The 18,636-nt window shown below is 44.1% G+C and overlaps 1 protein-coding gene across 1 annotated transcript; it reads right to left on the reverse strand.

Annotated features, from left to right (window-relative positions):
* Positions 1–2,513: 2,513 nt before the first annotated feature.
* On the reverse strand, positions 2,514–14,472 carry LOC134359686 (glutamine synthetase-like). The gene is made up of 6 exons (XM_063073197.1): positions 14,169–14,472; positions 13,919–14,080; positions 13,681–13,827; positions 6,671–6,798; positions 6,381–6,580; positions 2,514–3,217 (listed from the first exon to the last, which is right to left on the reverse strand). Exons 1-6 carry the CDS (start codon positions 14,332–14,334, stop codon positions 2,920–2,922), a joined length of 1,101 nt encoding a protein of 366 aa, XP_062929267.1. The 5' UTR covers positions 14,335–14,472; the 3' UTR covers positions 2,514–2,919.
* Between the last annotated feature and the right edge of the window lie 4,164 nt (positions 14,473–18,636).

Below are 18,636 nucleotides of genomic sequence, written 5' to 3' on the forward strand. Positions count from 1 at the left end.
TTCACTGCTGAGTTGGCGACTCACCTGCCTGCAACCTCTGTTGACTTCCCCCTGTAAATCCAAGTACACAGAAAAATCCTCGCCCGCACTGAACTCCCATGGGGCGACTTAGCCATTGCCTTTAGTAAAAGGGAAGCTAGCATCCTGCCCCTCACAAACAGTACGATCCACCTCCTCCCAGGCACCACCCCTCCCCGAAGTCATCTGTTTTCCCTTTCCCCTCCTGAGACCAGAGCCATGAATGACCACATCGCCAGAACACTCCAACATGGCCTCCTTTGATCATCCTAGTTCCCAGGTGGTGCAGGATTCATTTTTTGACAAAAAAAAAGGTGGGAGTCTCCACCCTGCATCAACAACTGGGGTCTTAACGAGATCACCATTAAGAACCGCTACCCTCTCCGCTGATGGATAGTGCATTCGAAATACTCCAAGGGACCCAGATCTTCACCAAACTGGTTCTCTGGAACATGTACAATCTGAGTGAAAGACACCATTCATAACACCAACTGGCTACTACAAGTACCTGCTGACACCATTCAGGTTTACCAACAGGCCAGCCATTTTCAAAGCCTTCATTCATGAGATCCTCCAAGACATGCTACACAGTAATGTGCTCATCTACTTCAACATCCTCATCTTCTCCAAGAACCCCCAAGACCACATCTGTAGCATTTGTTAAGTCCTTCAGTGTCTCCTCAAAAACCAATTGTACTGCAGGTTTGAAAAATGCTGGTTCCACGCTCCAGTCATTTCCGTCCCGAGTTTTGTCCCTACACCCGAAGACATAACCACGGACCCAGAGAAAGTGTGTGCTGTCATTGAATGGCCCTGTCTGCGTTCCCTCAGCTAAAGCTCTTTCAGGGCTTCTCCAACTTCTACTGCCATTTCACCAGGAACTGCAGCCAAATCGCAGCTTCCCTCACCTCCCTCACCAAGGCACCCACCCCATGGATAGCCTGGTCTGCTGCCATGGACCATGCTTTCAAGGAGCTCAAGGGACACTTCACTGCTGCCTCCATTCTCCACAATCTGAACTCCTCCAGACCATTTGTGGTAGTGGTGGATGCAAGGGCCATCCTCTCCCAGTGAGGACTGGATGGAAGACACACCCTTCTGCCTTCTTCTCGTGCAAGTTCAACTCTACACAGCAGCATTATGCAGTACGAGACATGGAGCTACTCACCATTAAATGAGCCTTGGAGAATGGAACCATTGGCTGATGGGAACACCATGCCTTCCTTGATCTAGACTGACCACCAGAACCTCATATATATTCAGCAGACCCACCAAATCAAGCCAAGTCAGGTTTGCTGGGCCCTCTTCTTGGAACAGCTCAGCTTCATCATCACCTACCGACCCGGCTCCAAGAACCCTAAGGAAGCAGCTCCCATTCTCCAACCAGCTAACAGGAGTAACCTGACACTCATTTCCAAACATCACCTGCAGCCTATTTAAACCCAGCTCTTGTCCCCAATCATTGTTTACCAATTGAACCAGCCAGCCTCAACCAGTTACTCCTAACTGCAGACCTATCACCAATGCTCTCACCTGGACTGTACACATTGGCTTTGTGGCAAAAAAAAGCACAACAGCATCTCTTCCACCTCAGACCACTGAAGAAGTTCAGTATGGGCCCCCAAGTCGTCAAGACCTTCTACAAGGGCACCATTGAGAGCATCCTGATTGGCTGTATCACCGCCTGGTACAGGAAATGCACCAACCTTGATTGCTGGGCACTGCAGAGAGCAGTATGGACAGCCCAGCGCATCTGAGGATGTGAGCTTCCTTAGATTGAGGATACTTAGAGCAACGGGTGCAGAAAGAAGGCCTGGAAGATCATTGGGGACACCAGTCACCCCAAACATAAATTGTTTCAGCTGTTTCCGTCTGGCAAACAGTACCACAGCATTAAAGCCAGGACCAACAGGCTATAGGACAGCTTCTTTCTACAAGCAATTAGACGTTTAAATTCACATGTCTGTACATTGCAACGGAGTCATAACGCAAAGATTTTTACTCCTTCATGTTGTGGGATGGATGTAAAATTTAAATAAATACCAACCCCTTTCACCCCGCTTCTTTCTCCTACCCTACCCACTGCATCTGCTCATTCCTGTCACACTCCCCCCCCCCACTGCTCCCATCTGCCCTCTCCTCCTCCCTTATTTGATTCTATGTTCCCCCTTCTCTCTTACCAGGTTCCACCATCTGCTGCCCATTGTTGCTTCCACCTATTACCTCCCAGCTTCTGTTGCTATTTCCACCCTTCCCCTGTCCATTTGCCCAGCTTCCCACCTATTTCATGCCAGCTTTTGCTGCACCCCACCCCCTTTATACCAACTATCTCCCCTCTACTCTTTCAGGTGAAGGGTCTTGACCCGAAAGGTTGACTGTTTATTTCCCTCCACCAGATGCTGCCAGACCCATTCAGTTCTTTCAGCAGCTTGTATTGTTCCTGAAGTTGCAAAAACCTTCCTTTAAAAAAGGCTTAGTTTACACATAAACACCTCTCCAGGATGTTTTATTTCATTAAAATACATGTATTAGGATGAACTACTCTGAAGTTGCTCATAGTACTGATTCAAACCTCATTATCAAATGTAGAGAAGCAAAGTGCATTCCAAGAACTATGACATGAGAAGTCTCTCCAAATTATTGTCAAAGTTATACCAAGGAGCTACCAATTTAGTTCTCCTTTCAACTTACACTCTGATACCAAATGAAAAGATTAGAACATAAGAATGTATAATTGAGATTGCTGAGAGAACAATAATTAAATAATGATTTACATCCTTGAACATTTCTAAAAAGAGATACAAAAAACAACTTTTAGTGATAGATTATAAAGTATTGCTCTGCCCCGTGGTATCAAGGACTTTAGAACTTTAAAGCCCATTGCTTAGTGCAAAACTTCAGTTAGTTTCCAGTTTCGTTTAAGACACATGTCCTGACTAAGGCATCAGTGACAGCATAAGGGTCACAATTTGCAGATGGCCTTCTGTCTTCAAAGTATCCACATTGATCTTGTCCGACCTGACGTGGGATTCTGATGCTGGCCCCGCGGTTTGCTATTCCAGCCGAGAAGTCATGGATACTTGATGTTTCATGTAGACCAGTTAGTCTTCTGGAATTGTCCTTTCCCCCAGATGGATCATATCTGCAGATGTGGTGTTGGTGCCTCTTACTCAACTTTTCAATCGCTTCTTCAATGTACCTAAACATTTAAAGAGTTAAAGGTGAGCCAGTTTAATCTTTCAATCTTGGATCTACATCAGAGTGAGTCGACTGTCATTGGCTAAATCAAAAGTAGTGACACATCAGCATACAGGAGGGAAAACGAAAATGGCTTCAGTGGTGCCATAACAACAACCTCTCACTCAATTTCAGCAAGACCAAGGAGCTGCTTATTGACTTCGGGAGGAGGAAACCATAGATCTATGAGCCAGTCCTCATCGGGGGAATCAAAGGTGGAGAAGGCCAACAACTTTAAATTTCTCAGTGTTATCATTTCAGAGGATCTGTACAGCGCCTAGAAAGTGCGTGCACTTATGAAGAAAGCACGACACTGCCTCTACTTCCTTTGATGTCTGTGAAGATTCAGCATTATGTCTAAAACTTCTATAGGTGTGTAGTGGAGAGTATACTGACTGATTACATCATGACTTGGTATGGAGACACCAATGCCCTTAAATGGAAAATCCTACAAAAAGTAATGGACATGACCTAGTCCATCACAGGTAAAACCCTCCCCACCTTTGAGCACATCTACATGAAGCATCCACAATTTGACAAGTTAATTGACAGCAGGCACACCCCTTCAAATGGTGGACTTTGACCAGCCGGTCCCTTAAGCATTCACTCTCCACCTGTTCTGTCTCTTTCCTTGGCAGCCGCACAAAACTGATCCAAACTGGCTTGAAACCTTGGTGCCATAGATTCACCTTTCTGTTCTGATGAACCCTTACCTCTGTGTTCTACACCTGCCCAAGTCAGCTGCAGCTGAACTTTCAGTTAATGCCTTTGTAACCTTCAGACTTGTCTGTTCCATGCCATCTTGGACAATGTCTCCCATCCACTACATAATGTACTGGGTGGGCACAGGAGTACATTCAGCCGGAGACTCATTCCACCGAGATGCAACACAGAGCGTCATAGGAAGTCATTCCTGCCTGTGGCCATCAAACTTTACAACTCCTCCCTTGGAAGGTCAGACACCCTGAGCCAATAGGCTGGTCCTAGACTTATTTCATAATTTACTGGCATAATTTACATATTACTATTTAACTACTTATGGTTCTATTACTATTTATTATTTATGGTGCAACTGTAACGAAAACCAATTTCCCCCGGGATCAATAAAGTATGACTATGACTATGTTCCAAAACACTTTTGCCCAACCTCCTTAGTTCTCCACGCCAATTCTTTCTGTCATCTACTGCCACTCATTGAGTGTAACAAAAAAATTCTTTTCATTTTCCAATTCCTTCATGACCACATCCCCATATCACTTCAACCTTCCTAGAAGATCGGTGGGCTGGGAGAAATTATGCTCTTCCAGCTCTGGGTGACCGAGTTCCCACCATTCCACTGAGGCCAGCTAATATTTCAGCTGCCACGGCCCTAAGCTTTGGAATTCCCTCCACACACCTCCTCTCGTCTTTCCTTAGGACTCTTCAAGTAGGTACAAATAGGCTGAAAATCATCCCTGAAAAGTTAGTAGGAACACAATGTTAGAAGGTGCAATGCTTTTCCAGTTTAACTCAGAATCCATGTATCAGCCTGGTCGATCCATGCTGTACTCCCTGCTTGGAAAACTTAATTCCCAAGGTTCTTCAGGTGTGGCCCTTCTTGGGCTCTGGATACAGCAGCACAACTTCTATCATTTGGATATAAACATCAATGTTCTGTGAGATTAAAACAAAAACTCTTCAGGGCAATCGAAATTTTGCTACAACTGTACATCTGAAGAGCTTGGACTCAGTTCTGGACCCATCAACAGCTATCATTTTCGGATCCTTTTGTTTTGTGTTGCCTGGGTGTTGACCCTCTCACCAACACAAGTTCTCTCTTTCTCCCTCATGATTTAGAAACATAGAAAACCTACAGCACAATACAGGCCCTTCAGCCCACAATGCTATGCCAAACATGTACTTACTTTAGAAATTACCTAGGGTTACTCATAGCCCTCTATTTTTCTAAGATCCATGTACCTATCCAAGAGTCTCTTAAAAGACCCTTTGTATCTACCTCCACCACCATTGCTGGCAGCCCATTCCTCGCACTCACCACTCTCTGCGCAAAAAACTTGCCCCTGACATCTCCTCTGTACCTGCTTCCAAGCACCTTGAAACTGCGCCCTACCGTGTTAGCCATTTCTGCCCTGGGAAAAAAATCTCTGACTATTCACACAATCAATGCTTCTCATCATCTTATACACCTCTATCAGGTCAGCTCTCATCCTCCATCACTCCCAGGAGAAAAGGCCAAGTTCACTCAACCTATTCTCATAAGGCAGGCCCCCCAATCCAGGCAACATCCTTGTAAATCTCTTCTGCAACCTTTCTGTGGTTTCCACATCCGTCCTTTAGTGAGGTGACCAGAATTGAGCACAGTACTCCAAGTGGGGTCTGACCAGGGTCCTATATAGCTATAACATTATCTCTCGGCTCTTAAACTCAATCCCACGATTGATGAAGGCCAATGCACCGTATGCTTTCTTAACCACAGAGACAACCTGCGCAGCAGCTTTGAGTGTCCTATGGACTCGGACCCCAAATCCCTCTGATCCTCCACACTGTCAAGAGTCTTACCATTAATACTATATTCTACCATCATATTTGACCTACCAAATTGAACCATCTCTCACCTACCTGGGTTGAACTCCATCTGCTAACTCTCAGCCCAGTCTTGCATCCAATCAATGTCCCGCTGTAACCTCTGACAGCCCTCCATACTATCCACAACACCCCCAACCTTTGTGTCATCAACAAATTCACTAACCCATCCCTCCACTTCCTCATCCAGATCATTTATAAAAATCACGAAGAAAAGGGATTTAAATATCTCTCTGAGATTCACTCACAACCTCCTCAGTTCCAAAGCCCTCAAATCTACCTGGGTAGCTAAAATCCCTCATCCCTAGATACATTTTAGTAAGACTCTTCTGCACCCTCTCTATAGGGTATGGTACAGATACTCACATTATACTCAGATGGAGTATTGTGTTGGGCTACTGCTTTTAAGATTCATCACTACTTTCCCTACTGTCAATACTTCTAAAAGAAGTCTATGTCAATGAGCAAAGCAACCCCATCCTTCACCTGGTGAAACTCAAGCAGCAACAGACACCAAAGTTAAAGAATTAAGATCATCTCACTTGAGTCCTCCTGGTTTTCTCATAGCCTCGGTGCTGAAGTTGGCATGGCATCCAGCTCCATTCCAATTTCCAGTTACTGGCTTCGGATCAAATGTGGCCACAACCCCAAAGTCTTCACAAATGCGATGAAGGATGTATCTGGCCATCCATAAGTGGTCTCCCATTTCAATCCCTTCGCAGGGCCCCACCTGAAATTCCCACTAGAACGAAGGACAAACAAATTCATGCTTCAATCAGACGCCCAGAGTAAAATAAAAGGGGCTTTGTGTAATCCATGAATATCTTTTTACCTGTGCTGGCATGACTTCAGCATTGGTTCCTGAGATCTTCACTCCAGCATAGAAGCATGCTTTATAGTGAGCTTCCACTATATCTCTGCCATGGACCTTATCTGCTCCAACACCACAATAGTATGGTCCTAGATGAGACAAAATGATTTGTACGATGTAAACAATTAGTGTGGGAATTGTAACAGCTCTAATTATGTTATTTTAGAAATGGTCAATACATGTTCGTACGTTTCCACTTTCAGATTTATATTAGCAAGCAGCTTTACAAACCAAAAGATATTTCCTATTCCTGTATGTAAACTCAACCTCCCAGGCAAATTGTACATCACTTACCCATTTTAAAGGAAAATTGCAAACAGTAAAATTGAGTTAACTAGCAGTTTAAGATATTATAACTGCCAAGTTTCTGATTGCCTGTTCAAATACAAACCATAGCTACACTCAGGAGGTTCTAAAGATGAGGTGGACAGGTGTGGGAGGTGGCAGAGTTTTCCTCTCTCTTGGTACTGGACTACTAATAAAACAACTTTCTAAGCACCACTGTCAGAGCAATACAAAAAGTCCCAAACAATTCTCACAGGTACATCATCAAAGAAACATTGGTATTGAGGTTACACACAGAGACACAAGGCAAGTGACTAATAGCTTGGATAGGGTACCTTAAAGATGCAATTGAAAAGAGGACAAGGTTGGAAGGAATGAAGGAACTCAGAGGTTAGCACATTGCCCACTTGGACATGGTTATGAGGACAGGAAAGGGCAAATCTATTGCAATTTTAAATTTCTCATTACAAATTGTTACTTAGCTAGGATCTAGTACAGGTTGATGGGAAAGGGGTGGAGTTGAGGTTTGGAGATTGGGCAACAGTTTTCAATGGCTGCAGGCTCACAGGAATCTGGCAAAGGGTTGTTGATATAGTTGAGCCTGACAATGACAAAGGGATGGGCAGGATCCTGTGTGACGGGGGTGGACTCACTCAGTGCTGTAAGCTGGAGTTAGCTGGATGACATAAAGATAAGGAGAAAAGGAGAAGGAAATGACCCAACACTGGGTGACCATGATCTAATGCATCACGTCTACCATTTACAATTATCTTTACATAATTTCATGTAGTTGTTGGGAAAAATTATCCAACTAACAACAACTTTGGGTGTGGCGCACTTTCTGCAGCAAACTACAATTAAATAAGCAGCTTTCAGACAACCAGATAAATCCGATTTAGTCTTTCCACAAATATCGGACAATAACTGTGAGAGTAAACAATATTCGGGATATAACTGTAAGTTGTGGACATCCATGATTTAGAGCCGACACTGAGTGCATGGGACAATCAGGTGACCCAAGAAGACTAGAGAGCTCACCAAGTGAATTTTAAGAAATCAAGGAAAATCCTGCAGATGCTGGAAACCCGAAATAAATAATTTCAGTGGGAAGAGCAGCAGAGTTCATGGTGTGAGATTTGTAGCACCTCGTTGTTGATCAGAACCGTGGGCAGCATTTCCAGGGTCTCTCCTTGCCCACTGACACGGAAGCTGCAGCCAAGGCTGTGTTCCTATCTGTCCAGAACAATCCGATGACCTGCAACACACCAGGGTCTCCAAGTGCTGACAGCCATAGAGTTGCGGTGTGCCCTTCAACCCATCGCGTCAATGCCAACCTTTTTGCCTAAATACACTAATCCCATTGGTCTGTACTAGAACTGTATTGTTCTAGGTCTTGTCTATTTTTGTGTCTAACTAAATGTCCCATAAACATAGTGAATGTAACAGACTACACCACCACCACTGGCAGTGAGTTCCAGAAACAACCACCCTCTGTCAGGGCAATACAACATGGATACAGGCCCTATGGCCAAATCAGTCCGTGCCAACCACAGTGCCCACCCTGCTAGTCCCAACTTTCTGCATTCAAGAAACATGGGCTGAAGTCCTCCCCATCCATGTTACCTATCCAAGTGCTTCTTAAAAGATACTATTGTATCTGCCTCAACCACTTATTCTGGCAGCTCATTCCATTACCACCTTCTACACGAAAGAAAATGCCCCTCAGATTCCTTTTAAATCTTTCCTTCTCACCCCAAATCTATGCCCCAATAGGTTTGGATTTCCCTACTGTGGGAAAAGAATTTATGGAAGTCTCCCCTCATTGTCCCACTTATTGTCAACAGTTTTGGGCCCCTCATCTCAAAAAGGATGTGTTGTCATTGGAGAGAGCCCAGAGTTTCCTGATTGGTCAGGGCATCGAAGGATATGGCAAGAAGGCAGGTGCATGGGGTTGAGTGGGACCCGGGATCAGCCATGATGGAATGGTGGAGCAGACTCGGTGGGCTGAATGGCCTAATTTTACTCTCATGTCTTATGGTGCCATGCTGCAAGGAAAGAATGCCTAGTGTGGCCAACCTCTCCCTAAAAGTGAGCCCCTCTATTCCTGGCATCATCTTTGTAAATCTTTTCGGCACTCGTTCCTATAACAGGGTGACCAAAACTGTACACAGTACTCCAAGTGTGGCCACACCAATGAATTATACAACCTTTCTAACTCGCATACTTAATGCCATGGCCGATGAAGGCCAGCATGCTAAATTCCACCTCTCTGTCAACCCTTGATGCTGTTTTCAATAAATTATGCACTTGTACTCCTAGATCCCCCTGTTCCTTTACACTTCCCAGTGCCCAACCACCCACAGTACAACTCCTACACTCCATCACCAAACTTTTGACTTGCCAAACTACACTACCTTACACTTCTCTACATTGAAATCTATTTGCCACCCCTCAACCCATTTCCCTAACTGATCAAGATCCTACGATAACCTTATTCACTATAAACAACATCTGCAAACCTACTGATTGAGCCTTGTGAATTTGCATTGATAACATTTACACCAATAACAATGATCCCAACACATGGCACACCAGTAGTCCCCAGTCTCCATTCTGGGAAGCAACTTCCAACCACCACCTCCTGCTTCCTGCTTCCGTGTCAATTTTGAATTCACCTATCTAGCTCTCATTGGATTTCATGGAAGCTAACCCTACGGACCAGCCCTTGTTGAAGGCTTTATGAATGACAAAATAGACAATATCCACTGCCCAAACCTCATCTACCTCTTGGTTGCCACTTCAAAAAACTAATGTCAAAACTCTGATATTCTGTGTCCCAACCTATGAGGGCAAGCATGCCATATCCCTTCCCCACCAGCCTTATCGAACTGTGTTGCCCTTTTCCAGGAACTATGCACCTGGATAGAGAGATTCTGGCATTCAGCAACATTCCTACCACTTACTGTAAATATCCTACCCCCATCTATCTCTCCAAAAATGCCTACCAGCTCACACCTGACTGGATTAAATTCCAGCTGCTGACAGCCCACTCACTTCCTCAGAACGTCGACAGCACTTCACAGACTTTCACATCAGATCAATAACATTACACCAGATGTACAGCATCTGTCCACCCTGTTGGATGCAGTCTTTCACTGATTCTCTTATGGTTCCTGGATTTAATGAGTATGCTCTCAAGAAAATGAATCTCAGGGGTGTAGCATAGTGACATATATGTACTTTGATAATAAACTTACTTTGAACAACACAGGCACAAAATTGTAGTAAACTTTTAATCCACTCCAACGTCAATCTAACCCTTCCTTCCCTCAGAGTACAGCGATCTATATTCTGCTGTAACCTTAGAGAACCTTCCTAACTCTTTATAACTCCACCAATATTGCATCATCGACAAGCTTATTAATTAAGCCTCCTACAGGAATATCCACGTCATTAACATATAATCAAACAATAAATTATGTGGATAGTCAGAGGCTTTTTCCCAGGGCTAAAATGGTTGCCACAAGAGGACACAGGTTTAAGGTGCTGGGCAGTAGGTACAGAGGAGGTGTCAGGGATAAGTTGTTTGTTTGTTTGTTTTTTTTTAAAACGCAGAGAGTGGTGAGTGTGTAGAATGGGCTGCCGGCAACGGTGGTGGAGGCGGATACGATAGGGTCTTTTAAGAGACTTTTGGATAGGTACATGCAGCTTAGAAAAATAGAGGGCTATGGGTAACCCTAGTAATTTCTAAGGTGGGGACGTGTTCGGCACAACTTTGAGAGCTGAAGGGCCTGTATTGTGGGGTAGGTTTTCTATGTTTCTAATAAAGGTATCTGCACTTACCCCTGGGGCACATGACAGGTCACAAATTACTTAACAGGATAGTAACCTTCCACCATTGCTGTCTACCTCCCGTCACCAAGCTAGCTTTCAATCTATATTAGTCTATTTGTCTTAACATTCAGGACCAACCTTGTCCAAAGAACCAGAATCTGGTTTATTATCATTGTCTTATATAATGTGAAATTTGTTATTTTGTGGCAGTACAGTGCAAGACATAAAACTACTATAAGTTACAAACCAAATAGTGCAAATAGGAATAATGAGGAAGTGTTCTTGGGCCATTCACAGATCTAATGGCAAAGGGGAGCCTTGCTAAAGTGCACGTCTACTACCCCACCTTCAACAATGGGGCTCTGTAGATCTTTAATTGTACAAATGCAATTCTGTTCCAAACCACAGACTGTATCATGTCAGACTCACTCAAAGTTCAATATTAAGACCATTAGACTATAAGATATCGAAGCAGCATGAATCACGGCCCATTGAATCACGGCTGATCCAATTTCCTCTCTCACCCCCAATCTCCTGCCTTGTCCCCTATCCTTTCATGCTTTGAGCAATCAAAAACCTATCAACCTCTGCCGTCAATATATCTAATGAATTGGCTTCCACAGCTGCCTGTGGCAAAGAACTCCACGGTTTCACCACTCTCTGGCTAAAGATAATCCTCCTCATCTCTGTTCTAAAAGGACATCACTCTATTCTGAAGCTGTATCTTCTGGTCTAAGATGCCCCCAACATAGGAAACATCCTCTCCAAATCCACTTTATCTAGGCCAACATTCGATAGGCTTCAATGAGGTTATCCCTCATTTTTCTGAATTCCAGTAAGTAGAGGCCACAGCCGTCAAACACTCCTCATATGACAAGCCTTTCAATCCTGGAATCATTTTTGTGAACCTCCTTTGAACACTCTCCAATGTCAGCACATACTTTGATAGATAAGAAACCCCAAGCTGCTTACAATACTCCAAGTGAGGCCTTGCCAGTGCCTTATAAAGCCTCAGCATTACATGCTTGCTTTTATATTCTAGTCCTCTTGAAACTAATGCTTACTTCATACTTGCCTTCCTCACCACAGACCAATCTGCAAATCAACCTTTAGGGAATTCTGTACGAGGACTCCCAAGTCCTTTTGCTTTTGCACCTCTCCATTTAGAAAATAGTCTATGCTTTTATTTCTTCTACCAAAGTGCATGACCCACTTCCCAATACTGTATTCCATCTGCCACTTATTTGCCAATTCTCCTAATCTAAGTCCTTCTGTAGCCTCTCTGCTTCTTCCAAACAACCTGACCCTCCACCTATCTTCTGTTCATCCACAAACTTAGCCACAAAGCCATCAATTCCATCATCTAAATCACTGACATATGACACAAAAAGAATAGGTTCCAACACAGACCTCTGTGGAACACTACCAGTCACCGAAAGCCAACCAGAAGAGGCTCCTCCCTCTTTGCCTCCTGCCGATCAACCAATGCTCTATCCATGCTAGTATCTTTCCTGTTAAACCATGGGCTCTTAACTTGTTAAGCAGCCTCATGTGTAGCACCTTGTCAAAGGCCTTCTGAAAATCCAAGTACAAACATCCACCAATTCTCCTTTGTCTACCCTGTTATTACTTCAAAGAATTCCAACAGATCTCTCAGGAAAGACTTTCCCTTGAGGAAACAATGTGACTACAGTTTCACAAAAATTTTCTCTCTAGTAGTGGTAACTTCACACACTCCATGATCCCTGACACCTGGAACTTCCACTATACTGCTACTGTCTTCCACAGCGAGAGCTGATGCAAAATACTTACTTTGATTGTCTGCCATTTTCTTGTCCCCCATTACTACCCCTCCAGCATCATTTTCCAGTGGTCCAATATCCACTCTCATTTCTCTTTTACGCTTTATGTATCTGAAGAAAGTTTTTGGTATCCTCTTTAATATTGCTGGCTAGCTTAATTTGTATTCCATCTTTACTTTCTTAATGGCTTTTTTAGTTTAAAAGCTCTCTAATCCACTAACTTCTTACTATTTTTTGCCCTATTATACACCATCTCCGGCTTTTATGTTGCCTTTGACTTTTCTTGTTAGCCACGGTTGTGTCATCTTGCCTTTAGAATACTTCTTCTTTGGAATGTATATATTCACTCGTGATGCACAAGGAGGAGTCCAACAGGTTGGGTATCATCAGAGTGACTGTCATGGGCCACTGGGTCCCTATTCATTGCTCCAGATTCCACCTAGCTATGTCCCCTTCAATGTTTCTCATCGATGTTCCCCTCCTTTTCCACAAGCACAGGTCAGGCTAGACTTTCAAACCAAACTTCAAAGTAAATTTATTATCAAAGTATATATATGTCACCACAGGTAACCCTCAGATTCATTTTCTTGTGTGTACACTCACAATACATCCAATAACCATAACAGAATCCAATGAAAGACCATTACTTTCAACCAAAGTAGAAAAGACAACTATGCAAATACAAAAATAAAGAAATAATAACAACAAATAAGTAAGCAATAAACATCCAGAACCTGAGATGAAAGAATCCTTGAAAGGGACTCCATAGGTTGTGGGAACATTTAAGTGATGGGGCAAGTGAAGTTATCCCCTTTGGTTCAAAATCCTGATTAAATGATCAGACAGATTGGTGAGTATCTGGAATTGGATTATTGTTGTCACGTGCACCAAAATACAGGGAAAAGCTCGTCCTGTTCATGAAGATCATTGAAGAAGAATAAGGTAAACCAATAAGAGAATGCAGTATAAAATTGAAAGCGCAGTGCAGATAGAAAATAAGGTGCAAGATTAACAATATTTTCTGAAGAAAATCATCTTTCAAAGTCCGACCTTGCGGGGCGGGGAACCCGTTCTTCGGCCACCCGTATGGATTCCCATCGATGCCTAGTAGGGTGTACTCCTGCTCCAAGCCGAACCAGGGGCGATCTTCCTTCGCCAGCTCCATCGACTCGTTGCACGTGTGCCTCAGGTTGCTTTCTGCAACACATTCGATGGTCCAAATTGAAATACCACGCACGGTTCACACGGGGAGAGGAGGTGGGGGTGACGGAACTGGAACCGGACTTACCTGCCGGCGTGCGGTTATACTTGAGCACTTCGCAGAGAACCAGTTTGTTGGGATCCAGGGTGAAGGGATCTCGGAAGATGCGGGCCGGAATCAGAAACATGTCGCTGTTGGAGCCCTCCGACTGGTAGGTGCTGGAGCCATCGAAGTTCCACTCCGGAATGTCTGATCGGGAGGCGAAGACACAACAAAGTGAGTTGGCGTCCTGTGGGAATAGCGGCACGGCTCGGCCCGGGCTCGGGTTATACTGTACCTTCTAGAGTGGTGGGCTCGCACTCCAGGGTCCTTGTCTTGGAGCGCAGCCCCTCTCCGGTCCCGTCGATCCAGACGTAGGTGACCTGCACCCGGCCGCGCTGAGGCAGCCCCAGGTAGTGCTCCCGCACCGCCTTGTTCAGCCGCGAACTCACCGCCACTGACATCCTGGGCACCCGGTCAGGCAGCAAGCACCGAGAAACGGAGAACGTCGCCGGGATCTTCCAGCTCACACGATGCCGGGCTCTCTCCAGGAACCGCGCTTTAAGCCGGAGCCGCAAGGACGGGTGACGTGCGGCAGGGTGTGTCACCTCACCGGCAGCAGGGCACACCCCCGGGGCGGGACACTGAGGGTTCGGTCGGTGGTGGTGGCTGCAGACGAGAAGGCGGGGAGGAACAGGAACAGGGGAGAGAAGGAGGGGGCAGGATGGTCGGGAAGGGAAGGCGGGAGTGATGGCCTGCAGATTGGAAGAGGGTGGGAAGGGGTGAGAGGGAGAGGGGTGCGCAAGGCAGGAAAAGGGGATGGCCAGCGAGGATAGGGAAGGGGCTGGGCTGGCCTTTCTCTTTCCTGTTCATTCCATTCCACCATTTAATAAGATCACGGTTTCTAACCGCAACTTCCACTCGGCGTTTCCACCTTCTGACGGTGACCACACCCTCAGCGAGAATTCATCAGTATCTGCCGTAAAAAAAAATTGACAAAGAGTCCACAACAACACAAACAAAGCGCCGAAGGAGCTCGGAAGGTCAGGCAGGACTGATGAAGGGGCTCTGTGGAAATGTCAGCAGTTCATTTCCCTCCGTAGGTACTCCCTGACATGCTGAGTTCCAACAGCATTTGCTGGTGTTGCTCAAGAATTCCAGCATCTGCAATCTGTCATGTTTATTTTCAGAGTCTGTTAGTGCTGCCCTGTGAGGGCAAGGGTTCCAAAGTTGCCCATGCTACGTCGATCAGGCCTCGCCTACAGCAGGATGGAATTGTTGGGAGGAACTAAAGCATACCTATTATTGAAATGCCAGCAATTGTGAAATGTTTCGTTCAAAATACACGTACATGTATTAATATACAAAAATAACATATATGTCCAGCAGGTAATTCTTGCTAAAAGACTTGAATGCATGATAACACTTGCCTTACTGACACACCCTGACACAGTGGTGTCAATAAAACTACCTCTCCTCCAATGTCACAAAAACAAAGGAGCTGGTTGTGGATGACAGGAGGAATGGAGACAGGTTCACCCCAATTGACATCAATGGATCTGGAGTTGAGAGGGTGAACAGCTAAAGTTCCTCAGCACACACATCACCGAGGATCTCACATGGTCTGTGCACACCAGCTGTGTGGTGAAAAAAGCACAACAGTGCCTCTTTCACCTCAGACGGTTGAAGAAGTTAGGTATGAGTCCCTAAATCCTAAGGAATTTCTACAGAGGCACAATTGAGAGCATCCTGACTGGCTGCATCACTGCCTGGTATGGGACCTGTACTTCCCTTAATCCAGGACTCTGCAGAGAGTGGTGCGGACAGCCCAGCGCATCTGTTGATGTATACTTCCCAATATTCAGGACATTTACAGCGACAGGTACATAAAAAGGGCCCAAAGGATTATTGGGGACCCAAGTCACATGAACCACAAACTGTTCCAGCTGCCACCATCTGGGAAACGGTACCGCAGCATTAAAGCCAGAACCAACAGACCCTGGGACAGCTTCTTCCACCAGGCCATCAGACTGATTAATTCATGCTGGCACAATTGTATTTCTAAGCTATATTGACTATACTGTTGAATATCTTACTGTACATACTATTTATTACAAATTACTGTAATTTGCACATTGCACATTCAGACAGAGAGATTTTTACTCTTCATGCATGTGAAGGATGTAAGAGATAAAGTCATTTCAATTCAATTCCATTCTACACAACGTTGTTGACACCACACCTGAGTTCACTGCAGATACTGGAAATCTGGGGCAACACACACAAAATGCAAGGTTAGCTGTTCATTTCTCTCCATGGATTCTGCCTGAGCTGCTAATTCCCTCCTGCATTTTGAGTACCTGAAGTATTGAAAATAACTCTTATGTAAAATAAGGATTCTTGTCAGAAGTCACGGTGCAATGACATTAGTAGAAAAAGGGATGATATCCTGAAGAGTTAATAAAGGGAGCCAGATAAGAAACTGAAAAGCAGGACCTCAAGGGTAGTAATCTCTGGATCTTTGCATGTGCCACACACCAGTGGGGTTAAAAAAAGGATGATATTCCACATGAATGTGTGGCTGAAGAATTGGTACAGGGGGCAAGATTTCAGATTTGAATCAGTATCAAAATCAGGTTTATTATCACCAGCATGTGTCGTGAAATTTGTAAACTTAGCAACAGCAGTTCAATGCGATACATACTATGTCTGTCTGTCTAGGTACCATATCCGAAGCGGATGTTGGTGACCATGGTTTCCATATAGATCTATCCCTCGTTCTTTGGATGACTTCCATTTCCTCAATGTGTAGCCACCTGGCTAGACGTTTGATGTACATAAGCTGAGGTCTTCCTCTGGGTTTGCTCTCCTCAATCTTTCCAGAGAGTATGAGTTTTTCTAGTTCATCTTTCCGCATGATGTGTCCTAGGAATCTGAGTTGTCTTTCTCTTATTAATGGTATGAGTGATCAAACTGCTTGGGCTCTTCTGAGAACTTCTTCATTTGATGTGTGTGTGATCCGTGATATTTTTAACATTCTCCTGTAGAAACATAATTCAGCTGCTTCTAGTCTCTTTTCCATTGCTGGGGAAATGGTCCAGTATTCACTTCCATAAGTCAGGATAGAATAAATGTAGCACTGCAGTATTCTGTTTTTAGTGTACGTGCTCATCTTTCTGTCTGTTAATATGGTCTTCATTTTTTGGAAAGCTTCTTTCGCCATTGCTATTCTGTATTTGATATCTGTGTCGCACCTATCACTTGTTAATTAGGCTGCCAAGATATCTGAATTTGTTGACTTGTTTGGTGTTTGTATTTCTGATCTTGATCACACATTGTGGGATGTTTGTCTTTCTGGAGATGACCATGCTTTCTGTCTTCTTGGTGTAGATTGAGAGGCCTCTGCGATTACTTTCTGCTGCCACTATAGTGAGTAGTTCTTGAAGTTTTGTTTCTGAGTCAGCTATTAGTACGATGTCACCAGCATATCTGATGTTATTTATATTATGGCCTCCACTTGTGAATCCTTTGATGTCTTTGTTACTTCTCAAGATATTTTCACTATACAGGTTGAATAAGTCTGGTGAAAAGACACAACCTTGCCTGACTCCTCATGATATTCACATACTCACTTACTTCTCCTTCTATTCTGATGGATGCTGTCTGGTCCCAGTCTAAGTCTCTTAAGGAACATATATCTTTCCCATCTGTGTCAAGATCTTGAAGCATTTCCAGAAGATCTTGCTGTCTGACAGTGTCAAAAGCTTTTGTATAGTCGATGACACATAGGTAGATGTCTTTTTGTACCTGGATGGCTCGTTCACAGCTCATCCATAGCATGAAAATTGCATTTCTGGTTCCAGTGTTTTCCACAAAGCCGCATTGTTCTTTACTCATTTCTGGTTTTATACAACGTCTTGCTCTCATCATGATTACTCTGAGAATAATTTTTGCCACATGGCTCATCAAGCTTATTGTACGATGTAACTCACATTCTGTTGCTCCCTCTTTCTTTGGAAGTGTGATGAACGCTGATTTACATGATCATAGACAATCAATAACAGATTCAAAATCTCAATAACTCAGTCTAAAAGCTACCCTGGAGCAGACTGTGGAAACGACCACATACCAGTCATTTGCAAAATAATACATACTATAAAGAAAAAATAAGTAAAAGTAAATAAATAAGTAAATCAATTACAGTATGTGTAAATTAAATAGATTAAAATCATGCAAAAACAGAAATAATATATATAAAAAAGTGAGGTACTGTCCATGGGTTCAATGTCCATTTAGGAATCAGATGGCAGAGGGGAAGAAGCTGTTCCTGAATCACTGAGTGTGTACCTTCTGGCTTTTGTACCTCCTACCTGATGGTAACAGTGAGAAAAGGGCATGCCCTGGGTGCTAGGGGTCCTTAGAAATGGATGCTGCCCCTCTGAGACACCATTGCTTGAAGATCTCCTGGGTATTTTGTAGTCTGGTACCCAAGATAGAGCCGACTAAGTTTATCAGAATGCTCTCTACAGTACATCTATAGAAGTTTTTGAGTGTATTTGTTGACATGCCAAATCTTTTCAAATTCCTAATGAAGTATAGTCGCTGTCTTGCCTTCTTTATAGTTATGTCGATATGTTGGGACTACGTTAGGTCCTCAGAGATCTTGACACCCAGGAACTTGAAACTGCTCACTCCCTCCACTTCTGATCCCTCTATGAGGATTGGTATGTGTTCCTTCACCTTACCCATCCTGAAGTCCACAATCA

This window comes from Mobula hypostoma, chromosome 21 (assembly GCF_963921235.1).
Source record: "Mobula hypostoma chromosome 21, sMobHyp1.1, whole genome shotgun sequence".
Taxonomy (NCBI): domain Eukaryota; kingdom Metazoa; phylum Chordata; class Chondrichthyes; order Myliobatiformes; family Myliobatidae; genus Mobula; species Mobula hypostoma.

Coding starts and splice junctions, on each gene's coding strand:
- LOC134359686 (XM_063073197.1), bottom strand. CDS start 14,334: ATGTCAGTGGCGGTGAGTTCGCGGCTGAACAAGGCGGTGCGGGAGCAC. Junction 6,799..13,680: donor CGGGTTCCCCGCCCCGCAAG/GTCGGACTTTGA, acceptor TGTCTCATCTAG/GACCATACTATTGTGGTGTT. Junction 3,218..6,380: donor AGAAAACCAGGAGGACTCAA/GTGAGATGATCT, acceptor TTAAATGTTTAG/GTACATTGAAGAAGCGATTG.